The sequence below is a fragment of the Acomys minous genome (assembly GCF_964271855.1).
Source record: "Acomys minous genome assembly, chromosome: 11".
NCBI lineage: Eukaryota > Metazoa > Chordata > Mammalia > Rodentia > Muridae > Acomys > Acomys minous.
The window spans coordinates 71,013,808-71,030,687 of NC_140492.1; the positions used below are offsets into that span (position 1 = coordinate 71,013,808).

Genomic DNA, 16,880 nt, shown 5'->3' on the forward strand with positions numbered 1-16,880 from the left:
GGGACAGAGGCCAGGTGTACGTGGAGGAGGATTTTGACTACTCTGATTAATCCCCTTGGGACACTGGTGTCTGCAATGTCCTTCTTTGCCGCACTTGAAGCAATTTTGAGGACCATTAATTCCATTTCTATTCCTTCCTTGGGCTGCCTGCATCACGGCTGCAGCCAATCCTACATTTGATAATGGTCCTCCTATCTCTCTGCAGATCTTTAACCACACATCTAAAGATTTATGTTTGTATGGATTTATGGCTTGTCTACACTCCTTGGTACATTGCTCAAAAATAAGTTGTTTTATCAAAGGCATTGCAGTATCTGGGTCGCCGAAGATCTTTCCAGCGGCATCAACTAATCTGGCCACAAAGTCGGCAAATATTTCATTGCCTCCTTGAATAATTTTTGTGTGAGATTTCCAGATACTTCCCCTCATTTAGGAAGGGCTTTCCATGCCCTTGTGCCAATAAAATTAATTTGCTCAAAAACTTGCACCGGATATCCTGTCTGTTGGTTAGCGAAACGTCCCTGCCCCATAAGCATATCCTGGTCCCATGCTGGTTGTCCGTTAGCTGCATTGGCAGCTGCCTGCTTAGCTGAGAACTCAATGTAATAAGCTTTCCAATCTAAATAGGCGCCAGGCAAAAGGCAGGCTCGTGCTAAATTTTGCCAATCTGAGGGTGTCATGCAGTATCTCCCTAGGGACTCCAACTGCGCCATAACAAAGGCTGCGGTCGTGCCATAAGCACAAACAGACTCAGCCAGTCTTTGGACAATTTTAAAATCCAAGGGTTCGTGATAACGATTCCCTTGTGCATTCTGAAAAACTGGGTAACAATGAGGGGCATTTTGCAACTGAAATTGCCTCCATACTTCAGGACAGGTGGACCTACCTCCCCCTGGTATATGGGGCGGGGGTCTTATTCTGCCTGGAGATTTAGGTGGCTCTAGTTCAGGAGCTGAAGGCTGCGTAATCTTGATCCCCTTCTTTTTTGGTATAATAATGCTATCTAGCCGTTCAGCCAACTCCTCTAATTCTTTGTCCTCGGGGCCAGAATCGTCCCCTTCAAACCGTTCCTCTTTCACTTTCCCCAAAATATAATTCCCCATTTTGTCCCGGAACTTTATTGTCTCAAAGCCTGAGAACTTAACAATTATGTCCTACTTACTGGGAATTTAATTCCCCATTTTGTCCGAGTCCCGGAACTTTATTGTCTCAAAGCCTGAGAACTTAACAGTTATGTCCCACTGACCGGCAACTTACCAGCTAGCTGCCCTGGCTGCCGCAAGTTCTGAGATTCCCCATATGGGCCACCAAAATGTCGATGCCACCCCCAACCAGCAGGAAAGACACCAACACCGGGAATTCTTCTTGCCGCAGTTTATTCAGGAACCTGGACTACAGGAGTGACCCCGGGAAAAGCTCCCACAGAACCTTTATAGTGTGCCTGGTCCTATCAGAGACTGCCACGTTGTTGCTCTTGGTTGGTGCATTCGGATCACGCCACCTCACGCTATGCCTTCAGGCATGCGCATAAGGGGCTCGCTCAGGGGTGCATTGCGCATGTGCATAAGGGGCGCATTGCGCCGGGGAAGCAGCAGGAGGCGCTGCTCTCTGTGGCTCGCCACCTGTGTGTATGTGTGTAAGTGTGGGAATCTGTTCTCTCTACCATGTAGGACCTAGCACTTGAATTTAGTTGTAAAGCTTGGTAGTAGGTCCGTTATCCACTGTACTGTCTAATCAGACGATCTTTTCCCTTTTTAATGTTTTATATGTTTGGGACTTTTCCCCTGCATGTTTGTCTGTGCACCACCAGTGTGTCTGGAGGCCAGAAGAGGGCACTGAACTCCCGAGAACTGGAGTTACAGATATTTTGAGCTGCCATGTGGGTGCTGGGAATTGAACCCAGGTCCACTGGAAGAGCAGCCAGTGCTGTTAATTGCTGAGCCATCTCCAGCCCCAGTCTCATTTTGTCTATTTCCTTCCCTACTCACTTTTCCATCATCCTTACCAATTCAGGCCTTTATCTCTCGCCCCCCCTCAACCCCCACCCCACCCAGCGTTTTCTCCGTGTAGCCCTGGCCATCCTGGAACTCACTCTATAGACCAGGCTGATCACACAAAGATCTGATGAATTCTGGGATTAGTCCCAGAATGCTGGGATTAAAGGCATGTGCCATCACCACCTCTTAGTTTCCTTTATTGTCTCTTACATCAAAGAGTTTCTAAGTGGGTTTCCTAAGACCAAAGCTCATTATTGAAAGGCAATTGAAATCAACTCTCATCAGGAATTTACCAGAAGATAATAGGCTCCTGGACTCGATGAAAGAGCCAGATATCAGTTACATAGTCAGATGGTCACTTCTGGCTGTGGGGAAGATGGGACATTTAATGAACTTTATAGCTTCTTTAAAAAGGATGAGAGAAAGGGCTGGTGTGCTAGTTTTTGTCAACTTGACACCAACTGGAGTCAACTGAGGGGCCCTCAATTGAGGAAGTGGCTCCATCAGATTGGCCAGTTGGCACGTCTGTGGGGCATTTTCTTGATTGTAGGTTGATGTAGGAGAGCTCAGAGCAATGCGGGCAGTGCTGGGATTAAAGTTGTGTGTCTCCACACTCAGCTCACGCTGGATACTGGCTAGTTAATTTAGACTTAATAACAGGCTGGGTGGTTCATAGAGAACATTAAGTCTTATCCTGCTCACAGCCCCAGCAACCCATCGACCATGATGGTGGGGGGGGGAGGTCTCTGCCTTGGTTACAGCATAGAAGCATCATGGTGGGGAATGTGTGAGAGCAAAGGACCACACAGAAAGGCAGAGACGGAGCAGAGAGAGCGGGCATCCATCAACGTGTTCTTGTGAGACCTGACCTACTCCCTCCCTCCCGAGGACTCTAATACCGTCTGCCCTTCATCAGGCTTCATAAAAAAAAAGATGCAAAACTTCATTTTAAAATATTGCCTTTGTTACAACTTAAAAACTTTAAGAAAGCTTCTTTGGCCACATCTATCCAAAGAGCTAGTAAGCACGTACACAAGGGCAAACTAACTTAAAACATTAGACAAGTGAAGGCGGTCTACCTTCGCCCCTACGAAGCGGTGTTGTCCAACGACTGCTATCCCGTTATTAAGGTTGCTCTAACTGTCCACATTTCTGATCTGTCCTCCACTTAGGTCCTAAAAGGAAAAAAGTTACTCAGTCCATCAAGAAACAAGTGTTCTCGATTCACACTCTGGCTGGGACTCCCAATTCTGCAGATTTCCCCCCCCTCCCCCCAAGACAAAGTCTCTCTGTGTAGCCTTGACTATCCTAGACTAGCTTTGTAGACCAGGCTGGCCTCGAACTCACAGCGATCCAAACCCATAAAAGTGAATCTAAACTTTCAAAGAGACTTTGGGACCACCTCTGATATTTATTTAAAATCACTGGTTCATGAAGCTGTGTTTGTTTTAAGACAGGATCTCACTGTGTAGCTTTGGTGGGCTGGAAGATATGTAGAGCAGGTTGGTCTTGAACTTACAGAGATTCGCCTGCCTTTACCTCCCACGTGGGATTAAAGGCCTGTACCATTGTGCCCAGGAGATTGGACTTTTAATGAGAGTGCACCAACAATGAAAATTTTGTCCAGTTGTCACAATAGATAAGAGTGCAAGTCAGGCAGGATTTGCCCACAAAGCAGCCAGTCTTCGATGCAACTCCCAGAAAACCAAGGAAAAACAGCAGCAGGCCTGAAGCCTTCTTTTTTGAAAACTTCCATCTCTCAAGGGTTGAGATTTGGTTCCCTGCATGCACATGGCAGCTCACAACTGTAACTCAAGTGCCAGGTGATCCACTACCCTTTCTGCCCTCCACAGGTACTAAGACTGCCTTTGGGTGTGTCTTGCCTTCAAAGCGCCTTTCTCTTAACCATCACAGGTAAGCTGTATTAACACACAGGCACAGTTCCACCTCAGCGCTGCTACATGGGGGGGGTCATGCTCAACACACATCACTATTCCTGTAGGCCACCTTTTCCTTCCTCAAATCACTAGTTTACATTCAGCGTTATTTTATGGCTATTCTGGTAAGTAGAAACCTCTGATTTCCCCTTGTCCCTTTTTTACCCAATCATTTAGGCATATTAAAACAAAACAAACTAAAACTCATCAGCCTTTTGGTAAACAAAATTTAATGTAACCATATAGTCAAGTAATGTTTAAAAGACATTAGATACAACTTTTAAAAATTTAAACTATGGAAGAAGTGCAATTAAACAAAAACATAAGCATTAATGTACTGCAGCTGAACCGAGAGACCAAGGACATGGAAAACGTTCTTTTTTCACTGTAAAGATTCAATTCAAACTGAAAACGAGGTGTGTGGCCGTTACAGCAGAGCACATTACACTTGCTCAGGTCTGACAGCCTTACCTCAGACAGCTCTGGAGACTCTCACACTGCAGCAGGGGCAGTAATGAACACAGAGGAGACACCTGCTCAAGAAAAAGCCCAGAGCAGAACTAATCACTGATACAAGGACACAACAGAAGTAACCACACATACTGTTTCACTATTAAATAATTCAAATGACCTTTATGAGAGCTTAATGGGTACTTATTTTTAAAAGCACCTAGGTACCAAAAGTTAAAAATGTAAACTCCAAGCAACAACCTTACTTAACATTGCCTTTCTGTCAAGCAACCACGCGTAGCTGGCATTTCGGAACAGCTGGGAGTAGTGGTACAATCCTAGCACTCAGCGGCAGAGGCAGGAGGATTGCCACTTGCTCAAAGCCAGCCTGGCCATATACTCAGTTCCAGGTTAGCCAGGGCTACATTAAAGCAACCAACCCACCCACCCCACAGACAAAAACCCATCCAGCCATGGGTGGCGGCACAAGCTGTTATCCGAGCCCTTGGGGGATACAGAAAATGACTGGAGTTCAAGATCATCTTCAGCAAAACAAGAGTCCTAGGCCAGCTTGGGCTATATATGACTCTACCTCAATCTAGGCCAGCAAGACCCTGACTCAAAAGATAAAACCAGACCCTCAAAACCTAACAAAAGGTAAAAAATAACCCCCTCCCCCCCATGCATTTACTGCATAGGAAGCAGATATGAAGTTTTTGTATGCTAAGGTTTATCAGACTGAAATGGCACTGGGTAGCTTAAGGCACAAACATTAAAATAAAACTTCTTTGGAACGATAAAGTTATGACTTCACTTTCTAGAAACTTATGATCATCTTTAGCACTAACTTCACTTTCTAGAAACTTATGATCACCTTTAGCACTACATAAGTTTAATATTTAAGGCAATCACACAAGTGTAAAAGGTTCATATACATTTAAATGAGTCTTCACTTATTCTTATGTGTATAAGTGTTTTGCCTGTGTATGTACAATTATATGTATATGCAAACTATGACTGTTTGCATATTATGTATATGCACCATGTGTGCCTGGTGCCTGTGGAAGCCAGAGGGTATTAGAACCCCAGAAGCTGTATTTTCAGACACTTGTTAGCCACCATGAAGGTGCTTGGTACCCAACTGCTGAACCATCTCTCCAGCCCGCTTACAAATAAACACTTTAAAATGTCTAAAATATTTTGAAAGATCTCTGGCATCATTAGTTTACACTCCTGGGTATGTGATGCCTAGCATTAGATGTGGGAGTGCCATGTTCAGCTAGTCAGACCTACTGCCCTACAGGCCAAACTGCCTCATTCTGGTTATGTGGTGTGGCAAATTATTTATCTAACACAGTACTGGGTGAAGTGATGTAATTCTAGCTTTTTACATGACAACCAATCCCATTGCTGTTTTTGACATGAGATTTCATGTGGCCACATCCTGCTGCCCCCACCTCCCAAGGGCTGGAATCACAGGCATCGCCACCACTCGGCTATGCACCACTAAGTTTATCAAGTCTAGCGAGGCCAAGTCATGTTAGCTAGTAGGGTGTCTTGGGTTGACTATGAAACAAGGCGGCCCACAGGAAGCCTCTATACGTTATCTTATCGCTTGCTGTCACATAAAGTCTGGAGTATGTACTCTTTTCACATATAAATCTCAAGACGTTAAAGGCACACACAAATAACTCACCCCCTCCCTTTCTGTGTGTGGGCTCTGAGAATGATTTTTTGTTTTTGTTTTTTAAATCTATTGTCAGATTAGGAAAAAGCAGCACACACCTGGTTTGGACACTGACAAATAGTAGAAAAACCACCTTTGTCTTTCCTGAGTTTCAAAGTGTGTGTCTGACAGCAGATTCCTAAACAATTCATATTCACCAAGAGAATGTGCATCATTTCACAAAGCACTGGCATCCTTCTAAGTAGAACGAATGGTCAACCACTGCCACGTGGGACGCTTCCACAGATTGTTAGTCTAGAGTCATTAAGTGAATGGCACAAGTGAAAGCACTTTGCATACCCCCGAACAGGCAACAGCCACAAGTGAATGCCTTCCCTGAGCATTTACAGCTTTTAAAACCTGATTCAAATGGAGTAAACACCTGGACCCCAATCATCCATGAAAAACACCTGAAAATCCAATTCATATCTGTTTGTAAAGTCAGTGGGGACAGGGCAGTAGAAAAGGAGGAAGTCAGGCCACCTTGTCACATACCACAGAGAAGACTTGGAAAACGATTCAAATTCATGAAAAAATGCACATAAAGCCAACTGTGATTTTCTGTCGATCCAGAAAATCTTCCTGCTCTCTCCTACTGGATGCTCACACCGGGCTTTTGCAAACTTCTCTCCAGGTCTGCTTTCTGACCTTGTAATATGATGTCATGAGGGTGCACAGAGCCTCACGACCAGAGCTGCACTTTCAGACAAAATGATTACTCTAGAAAACTGGTGCCGGCTTCTGTTTCTAACTGCAGCTCTCACAAGGCAAAGATTACCAAGAGTTTGAGGCTAGCACAGGCTACAGGGATCCTGTCTCAATAACAGAGAGTGCTCTAGAAATGTTCAAATTTAGTCTTATGCAATTGGATTGAATATGGTCAACTAATTTTTTACTTTATATACATTTATGATAAGTAAACTGCAAAAATCACTGGGTGTTTGTGATATATGTATACAACCATGCTATCTACATATAAACACATATACATACTAACTTAGAGGTTCATATGAACATCATCTACCACAGAAAGTCTGCCAATTATGGGATGACAGAATGAATATAGTCTGACACCAAGATGGTTGATACATCCCTTTTAATATACTAATTACACCCTAAAATCATTTTTCCTAAGTTAGGGCTTACCACCATTACTTATCAATAATTAGTAAAGAAAGATAAGTAATAAAAGAAGTTAAAATATCATTTGGGTAACTTTAAAACGTTTATTTTCACTGGGCGGTGGTGGTGCATGCCTTTAATCCCAGCACTCGGGAGGCAGAGGCAGGTGGATCCCTGTGAGTTCGAGGCCAGCCTCTTCTACAGAGTGAGTCCAGGACAGCCAAGGCCACACAGAAAAACCTTTGTCTTGGGGGAAAAAAAGAAAAGTTAATTTTTTAGGATTCAAGATATTTCCTAGTGACCTTTAACATAATTTGCAACTACTCAATTTATGTGGTTTAAAATTACATAAAGAAAAACGAATTTGTTTAAATAAATTCCGATTTTCGGGATCTTTTTTCGAATTTACTACAATAAACACAAGGATATATTGAAAGATAAACATTACAAAATACATGTAGATAATATTTTTTACAATAGACAAAAAATACTAACATACAAATTTACTTTAGCAAGTCTTTTATGTGACATATTTATGAATGGACATGATCTTACAAATATACATGAGAATAACAATTATCATTTGTAGAATCCTAAGCATTTTACAAAACACCTTTGTTCACACTTTTTTGTTAAGAATTTCTGAACTAAAGCTTCCATTATCTAACAAAGTATAATGCAGATATTTACTATAAAATTACAGTACACATACCCTCAGTTGTACCTAACTGTCTCTCAACTCACAGATAATTTTTTTCTGAATTGCTTCTACAGTTATCAGATCATTTAAAATGTATGACTTGAAAACAATTTTGTAAGTATATTTTTTTTTAGCATATTCTCCCAGAATTTAGATTCCACTTAAGCATGAATCTTAAGAAATGTTTGGATTATCCTAAGATGAGGAAGAAAAAGTGTCAATGGTAGGCTTTTGATGATTGCCTTAATTTGAGCAGAAATCTGATGACACTACTGTGATGGACAAGGAGTATGTTATAGCGTGAGAGACAATGGTGACTGGGAACTTAAACACAGCAAGCTACTGCTACAGCCTTCAGCACTGCAAATCCTTATCTGTCCGCAGAAGTTACAATAATTAGCCACACTAGTTCCTGCTGTATCTCGTTATATTTCTAAGAAAAAAAAATGTTCACATTCCTTTTGAAAACTGGTAAGCTTTATAAAATAGATGTGAAAACCCAGAGGAAAAAACTTGAATAGAAAATTGAAAATGTTGTACAAGTTTGCACTACAGCCAGCAATGGATGAGTGTTCCTCTTTCTCCACATCCTCACAGCATGTGCTGTCACTTGAGTTTTGATCTTAGTCATTCTGATGGGTGTAAGATGGGATCTCAGAGTCGTTTGGATTTGCATTTCCCTGATGACTAAGGAGGTTGAGTATTTTAAGTGTTTCTCAGCCATTCCATATTCTTCTGTTGAGGATTCTGTTTAGGTCTGTACCCATTTTCGAATTGGGTTATTTGGTTTGGTGGTTTTAATTTCTTGAGTTCTTTAGACATTTTGGGTATCAGCTTCCAAAGAAAAGATTTCTCTCAGAAGACTGGAACTGCTACCGGCCAGAGTGGCTCAGAGCTAACTTACAAACGAGTGGCCCCTCTAAGAACAGAGGCCTCCGAGGGCGGGAGGCTGCTAAGGAAGCCGCAGACACTCCTAGCCTGGCAGCTGCTTACAGGGCAGGGGGAGGGACTCAACTAAGCATCCTCCTACCTGCTGGGCTGGGTAAGGAGCAAACCTCTTCTTGTTTTCCTCATAGCAGTATTGCAAAGCATATTTTTGTTTTCTTAAGATTTGTTTTATGTACATGGTTGCCTGTGTGAATTTATGTGCACCACATGCCTGTAGGTGCCAGAGGGAGCTGGCTTCCCTGAAACTACAATTACAGGCCTTTGTGAGCCACCTGATATGGGTGGAAGCCAAACTCCGTTCTCCGACTGTTCTTAAACACTGAGCATCTCTTCAGTCTCAATTTGGTTTCTTTTGATGCGCTTGCCAGATCCTGGATATAGGTGTGAATACCATGCCTGGGTTACAGACCCTGGATACAGCTGTCTACCGCCTGCCTAACTCTGTGAAAGAGATTCCAACTTCTCTGTGAGTTTTAAGGGCAGAACTTCTTTTGCAGACTCACAGATGATTCGTTAAATACCCTGAGAACCAAAGTGGATCACATTTTTTTTCTTCAACAGTTATTTTAAATTTTTTCCTTAGGGACTAATGTATAATTTAAATCCCCTACATAAGCCCACAAAAGTATTTAGTATCAGAGAACAGTCTATAAAGTCATAAAAATTGGTATTTTATGGTAGCTGAATTGTCACTACATTTTTACTATTAAGAAAAAACAAACAGCCAAAATGCCTTCAAAATAAAATTAACCAGTATGGATAAGTCAATGACAGAGATGTTTAAAACTCATTTCTTCCTCTCCCAATGAATTCTAAACATTCTTGACATCAGCAGTTCAACCTAAATGAAGATTCAATCATGCAATTTTCTCTACATAATAGACAGGAAAAAAAAAGGAGAAAAAAACAAAACAAAAACAAAACAAAAAAGCCCCACACATTCCTAGAAGACAGTTCACAAATCCTAGGAGTTTAAAACTATTTCCTATATCACATCGTTTTTTCAAAGATGCAAAAGTGTATTCATAAGCCGAATTATTTTTTTAAAGATGAGGTCTTATTGTGTAGCCCTTGCTGGCCTAGAACTTGTGATGTCTACCAGGCTGGGTTCAAACTCAGAGAATCCCCCTGCCTTGGCCTTCTGGGTGCTGGCATTTAATGTCTGTCCTGGCCTGTCTTTAACCACCATTGTTTCACCACCACCACCACCTCAATTACAGGAAAGGATTTATTACAGCTTCAAATATTGGTATTTTGGGCAGAAAGGAAGCAGGATTACTTCTTTATTTCTTCTCACATATGGCACAAAGGAGATGCGTTCTCACTTGGTAGTTTTTAAAACTTTCCTCTGGGATTGGCGTGGCTTCCTGTGCGCGGCTTCCTGGGCTTAGAGCTTGAAGCATTTCTCATTGTATCTATGAATAGTTACACAGCCGTGATAGGACACTGGTCTGGGCATCGCAGCAACCCCTGTGATGATACTTGTCGCAGGATCGTAACAGAGAATAGTGTCTGTGGCTTCTCCATTTTCCCGTCTTCCACCCAGGATATAGATTTTACCATTACACACAGACATACCACAGTTTTCCTGTTTAACCAAATATATAAAGAGACAATTAACCATTGAAGATAAAGGATTTGACTATAAACTGAAAAAAAAATATGTATTAACACAGTACAAGAAAGGCAGATGTTATATAAGTGAACCTACCTTTCGCCCAACTCCTGCTGTACGTATGAGCACAGACAGTTATGACTGAACTGAGTACTGAAATGCACTGCTAGTAAGAGGCCAAGAGGTGAAGGGCATGGTAGACCGAAGAGGCTTTAAACAGCTTGTTAAAGTGCAGGAAAGCTATTATAATTGTCATATGATCAAGGAAAAGGGACAGAAGTCCCTTTAGAGAACCTTAACTTGAAAAAATGAACAAGAAATGGGTTTTAATCAAAGTAACAAAACCCTTCGGGGGTCTTGGCTGAGACACAGAAACACCACCAATACATTTTAGTTTATTCTACACAATGAGACTCTTAACCAAATTGTATTTGTATGTAGATAATTACTAGGAAAAGAAATATTCTTATACAAATGAGTCTTTAAAAACAAAAATACAGAATCTTAGTAATCTGTAGCCCAGGCTGGCCTCAAACTGTCAACAATCCTCGTTTCTCAGTACACCCAACATATGCTGAAATTACAAACCTATTTTTAGATTTCTCCTCATATAATTACTCTAAATGTTGGCAGTTTCGGGCAGTTCAGCTGCCTACTGACTCCAGCTCCTCAGAGATCTGATGCCCTCTTCTGATCTCCAAGGGCACCTGCATACATGTGGCATATATTTACACAGACCCATAAATAAAAATAAAATCTAAAAACAAACAAACAACAACAACAACAACAATCCTGAGCAAAGAGATAGCTTAGTGGTTAAGAGAGCTTGCTGCTGTTCTGGAGGACCAAGTTCAGTTCCCAGCAGTCACTCCAGGGGCTCCAACATTCTTTTCTGGTATGTGAGGGCGCATGTGCGCACACATGTGTGTACACACACCCACACCCACTGTAAGGATGACTTTCTGAGTAAAAGATGCTTGCTGCTAATTTGTGTGTTCCATTCCAGTACCCACATAGTGGGATCCTGAATGATGACCTTTGACTTCCACATGTGCTAACACACACACACACACACACACACACACACACACACACACACACACACACAGAGAGAGAGAGAGAGAGAGAGACAGACAGACAGACAGACAGACAGACAGACAGACACGGACACGCACACGCGCGCACACACACACGTTAACAAAATACATCACAACACAGTGAGTTCCAGGACAGCCAGGAATGACACACAGAGAGATCTTCTTTGGGGGAAAAAAAAAGAAAAAAGAAAGCAATCGCTTCTTGGCCTTTTGGCTGAGAGCAAGTGAAGAAGAAAGCAGAGACGAGCAGGCCTAGCATGAAGCGGAGCGTCAGACGCTGCTCGCAGGCCTCCACTCAAGGGCACACAGTGAAGTCTGTGGGAAGGCGAGTGGTAGCAGGGCAGTCAGAGAAGCTAGACCAGTCAGAGGGCAGCTCCCGGGTGGGAGACTCGCTCTCTTAGAGACTGTGAAAAAACCCTAGAAGGGTCCTGAGACTTCGAGATAGAGACAGCAGGAGAGAAGTGGGAAGATTCCACTCTTAGTGGGAGACCGTGGAGCACCACCGGCTGGAGAGCTTAGGGCTATGGGCGCGTGCCTCCTTTGCAGAGGACTGGAGTCTGGCTCCCTGCACCCGGGTCAGGTGGCTCACAACCGTCTGTAACTGAACAGGGTTGTGGGCGCCCTCTGCTTGGCCTCTCTGGGCACACATTCCCGTGCACAGAACAACATGCTCGCTTGACTGTGCTCTCTCCCCCTCACATAATCTGCAGTGATGCGAGAAGAGACAGAATTCCAGTATTAGAAGCAGCATTTTGGTAGCTGCTTCTACCAAAAGGTAAACAAGACTCGGGAAGCTGGGAGTCTTACTGGAATAGCAGAGATAAAGGGGAGCTGGGGCTTTATGTAGAATGCGTGGATGAATGAGGCCTAAGCACAACCATTTCATTTCCTTTATACTAAATCAAGCAATGAGCCTATAAATAGAGTGCCTTCTTTTCTCAAATATGAAGGAGAAAGGGCAGGAAGACTGGAACAAGATTGTGAAAAAGGTGAAAGTTGATTTTTTTTTATAAACTCAAAACCCTAAACACAATGGGCACTTTGTGTAGGGTTGATGAAAAGAGCATGTTGCTCAGTGCAGAGTACTAACCTGGTGCTCACAAGGCCCTGTACCCAACCCCTAGCACTACAAAAATATAAAAAAAGAACAGAAAACAATTCTTTGGGAGGGAGTTTTAAAAGTTGTGGAATATTTGAAAAATGAAATTCCAGTAAATAATAATAATTATTATTTTTTAAAGATTTATTTATTTTTATGTATACAGTACTATGCCTGCATATTTACTTGCAGGCCATAAGAGGGCATCAGATCACATTATAGATGGTTGTGAGCCACCATGTGGTTGCTGGGAATTGAACTCAGGACCTCTGGAAGAGCAGTCAGTGCTCTTAACCTCTGAGCCATCTCTCCAGCCCAATTCTAGTAAATAATCATGTCACTTGTTTCCTCTTAATTTTCTGTTTGATGTGCTTTTACCTGTCGGCTGAATGTGTTTTGAACGTGCATCCAGTAGTCTTCAACTGGATCGTAACAATACACTGCCTTGGTTAGTCCACCAGCAACATAGATGAGGTTGTTTAAAGACACAGCCGTTATGCACCTCTTGGCGATTGGGATAGCTGCACGAAGTAGCCAAGAATTGGTTTCTGGATCATAAGACTGAACCTAGTAATACAGAAAAATATGGAGTAAAGTGTAAGCAAATATGGAAATTTACTTGAACAATCTGTCAATATATAGAAACATAGTTAAAATGAAATCTCATTAATTCAAATAGTTAAGTGAGGTTAGTCTGATTAATAAGATTTATGTGTTAGGAAAATTCTTGCTTCTTGGTCGAGGATAAAATTCTTTTGCTTGAAAAAAAAAATCACACACACAAAAAGGCTAATTGATTACCATTAAGCAGAAGATGGTGTCAAAATACACAAAGATTATTTCCAGGAGGAACGGTTCAGGGTTACTTATGTATACTAAAAGTCTTAAATTTTTCTGAAATTGCTTTGTGTTATGTCTCAATTTGAATATAACTTCTTTATGTTTTTAAGGAGTTCTTAGCTTAAAAGAACATCAGGCAACCTAAATTTAGTGTATTTTTAGTTAGCATAACTTCTCAATGAACTGTAGATAGGTAACTTTAGGTATTTATCATGCCCATGTGGAGGTCGGAGGATACGCTGAGGAGTGGGTGCTCTCCTTCACCACAGGAGCTGAGGACTGAACCCTTTTACCTGCTGAGCCAACTCACAAGCATAGTAACACCTGATGATACAGCAACAGTTAAGTAAGAAAATACGTGAATTGACTGATGAACTTGCATTGTCACAGCTGAACCAATTAGCCACTGGATACTCTTCCCCAGAGTAAACATGGCGTCTACTACTGCAACCCATGGTCGTCAGCCCCGAGTTGGAATGAGCTGCAGCTACTTTGGGCCATTCTCCAGTCACTCTAGAGGCAATCTTTCCTCTTTTTTGTTCTTAAAAAACAACAACAACAACAAAAAACAAAAAAAAAACCCCAAACAAACAAACAAACAAAAAAACCCAACAAAACCCCCACAACTTCCAAGGGTTAAAGAAAACGACCCAGTTGGTGTTCATTTATTTTCTTTGTTGCATGTAAGTTTTAAATACTGTGGATGACACGAAGTTTTAACTCTGAAATTAACCTCTTTTCAAAAAGGATTAATCTCACTTGTCACATATAGAAAATTACTAGCTACATTATAGTGTCATTGTGGCAATTTGAAAGTCAGTGCTTTTTCCTCAAACAAAACAAAACAGGACGCCAGAGAATTTTTTAAAGACCCCTCACACTTCGTGACCTTCTCAACACACCACTTGTCTGTCTGTCCCTTCTGTACAGAGCACAGGTAGCTTTTCTGAGCACATGGCTTACCTTATCGGAACAAGTATTATCATCAGGTCCTCCTCCAATCACAAACAATTTTCCTACACAGCTTGTCACTGCAGGAGAGCTCACGGCTTCCTTAAGTGGAGCAACTTCTGTCCAACGATTGGAAAAGGAATCGTAACACTCTACACTGCTAAGTCTGTTTTGCCCATCATAGCCTCCAACAACATATACCTATGTGTACAATACAGAGAAAAGAATCTTCATTATCAAGTCTAAAATGTTTGTCTGCTCCATTAAAATTAGAGGATCCCTCTCATTCAAGGCTTTGACAGCTACAACTACAGTTTCCTGAGCCTTAACATGTTTTAGCACCCCTCTGCCTAGCACCATTACAGAGCTTCTTCTGGTATGTTCCCTTCACTGACATTTTAGCCCCACAGGCACACTGTGCATTTGTTTACTGTATATCTGTCTAAGAATCACCATGTTTTCTTGTTTTGTTTTGCTTTTTTCTTTTCAACACCTTTGAAGACAAAGGTTTCACCATACCCATGGGAATAAGGTATTTCATGTTTTGTTCACTCAACAATGAAATATTTTATTATAAAGTAATAAAGCCATGCGACTACAACACCAGGTAAAGGTCAGTAATGTGAGCTCTCTGAAGGCAAGGCCCATTTTTAGCAACTATAACAGCTAGAAAAGTACCAGTGACATAGTGAGTTCAGAGCTTTCTCAGCATTTCTCTTGAATGATGGGTGGGGGGTGATACATGTACATAACAGCTGTAACAATAAGCAAGACACCTAGTAAACGGCTGACATGCAAAACAATCCCTTGTGCATCATGGGGTAGAGCAGAAACTTTTAATCAAGCTTTCTAGCTTCCCACCTACATTTCTTTTAATGGACAGTTATTATAAACTCTTCTTGCCACAGCTAATGAACGGTGGAGTCCAGCTGGGTCTTCCATAAGCTCTTTTGTTTTCCATCATTATCATTTGTCTAAGAGTCCACATCATGTCAGTTCCCAAAACCATATTCCAAACTTCTTAAAACACCATCAATCCTTTCAATGGATCAGTGAATACTTAAAAGAGTCAGTCTTACACTTCACACTTTGCAATTTAAATCTGTCCACAATTTATTTCTCTGTGTGCCTCTGTATATCTGAGGTTCCCAATGCCACTTGTAATATGATCTTGTCTTTTTTTTTAAAAAAGTGACTATGGTACTGGAGAGATGGTTAGCAGTCAGGAGCACTTGCTGGGCTTACAGAGCACCTAGGTTTTATTCCCAGCACTCACACAGGGTAATTCCAGCTACAGGGCATCTGACACCACTTCCTGGCCTTCAAGGGTACACACATGTGCGTGTAACTCAACACAGAACACATATCCACACACAGAAAGCAAACAAAACATGTTGGAGAGTTATTTTAATTTTATCCTCTCTTGCACAAATAATACCACCTAAGATAAACATTTTTCTGCTTGATTGCCAAAGTCAGTAAACGGGAAAGAAGTTGTCTGGATCAGACAGTGGCTTGGTTTTGTACTGGATAGAACGCCTTTCTACTTCTTCTTAAGCGTTTGGATTCCAATGTGTGAGAAATGTGCTGTACTGCCACAAGTTTGGAATTGGGAGAACAGAGTATCTATTCAAAAAGTACAGTGCTATATTGTTTTTGTCTTTAGTTTATCTTGGTTAGGAATGGAAGGCAATCCCATCTGAAGCCAGAGGGAAATGCGAGATGCAGCTGTGGCATTTCTTCTGGACATTTACCAGCAGTAGTAATAAAAAGCCTTGTCTCTTACTTTACCGAGAAGGACAGCCATCTTGTGACGCCACCTGCCTTTATTTAGAGAAGCAACTCTGATCCAGATATTTAACTGTGAGTTATAAATCCAGACATCACGGCTGTTGATTCTTCCACCTTCAAATGTAAAACAATGCACATGTGGTGATGTCACTAAACATGGCCAAGAGATCTGTGCCACTAATACATATGTAAACAAAGCAGAATTTACCCATTCAATTCAGCAAGTTCAGAATTAGCTGGATGAATAGCGGAGGGACCTTCAACAGCGTAATGGAAACAGTTACACAGAACAGATTTAAATTCTGCCCACTGTTATCTTGAGAAAGAATGACTGCAAGCTCAAAAATACCAAGATACAGAAAGTAAGTTTTGCAGACTAGCCATCAGATAACCACAAATAGCAAGATTATTCTAAAGAGATATTAAAAACCACACAAAATCAGGTGTATGTTGTACAGTCTTCACTGGGCAGTAAAATTATCTGCAAGGCTAACCAAGTTATTTCTCAATCAACATGCTTCAAAGCATAGATACTCGGTATGCTTCTTGAAAATCTGTCATTTTCTCTGACTTTTAGGACTACATCATGTATAATAAATATATTCAA

The 16,880-nt window shown here is 41.6% G+C and overlaps 1 protein-coding gene across 7 annotated transcripts in view; it reads right to left on the minus strand.

Moving 5' to 3' along the window:
• Positions 1-4,141: 4,141 nt before the first annotated feature.
• The window catches only part of KLHL24 (kelch like family member 24), a 38,057-nt gene continuing 25,318 nt past the window's right edge, over positions 4,142-16,880 (minus strand). For 6 of the 7 annotated variants that reach the window (XR_014783367.1, XR_014783368.1, XR_014783369.1 and 3 more), the window contains 5 exons: positions 16,269-16,387; positions 14,495-14,683; positions 13,070-13,258; positions 5,259-10,468; positions 4,142-5,219 (listed from right to left, as the gene is read on the minus strand). Coding sequence is in view for 1 of the 7 variants with exons in the window: in XM_084802437.1 (XP_084658563.1) it covers positions 10,268-10,468; positions 13,070-13,258; positions 14,495-14,683; positions 16,269-16,387 (698 nt within the window). In the remaining 6 variants the exon portion in view is untranslated. Of the gene's footprint in view, positions 10,469-13,069; positions 13,259-14,494; positions 14,684-16,268; positions 16,388-16,880 lie in introns of all 7 variants that reach the window. The other variant, XM_084802437.1, reaches the window with a different exon arrangement.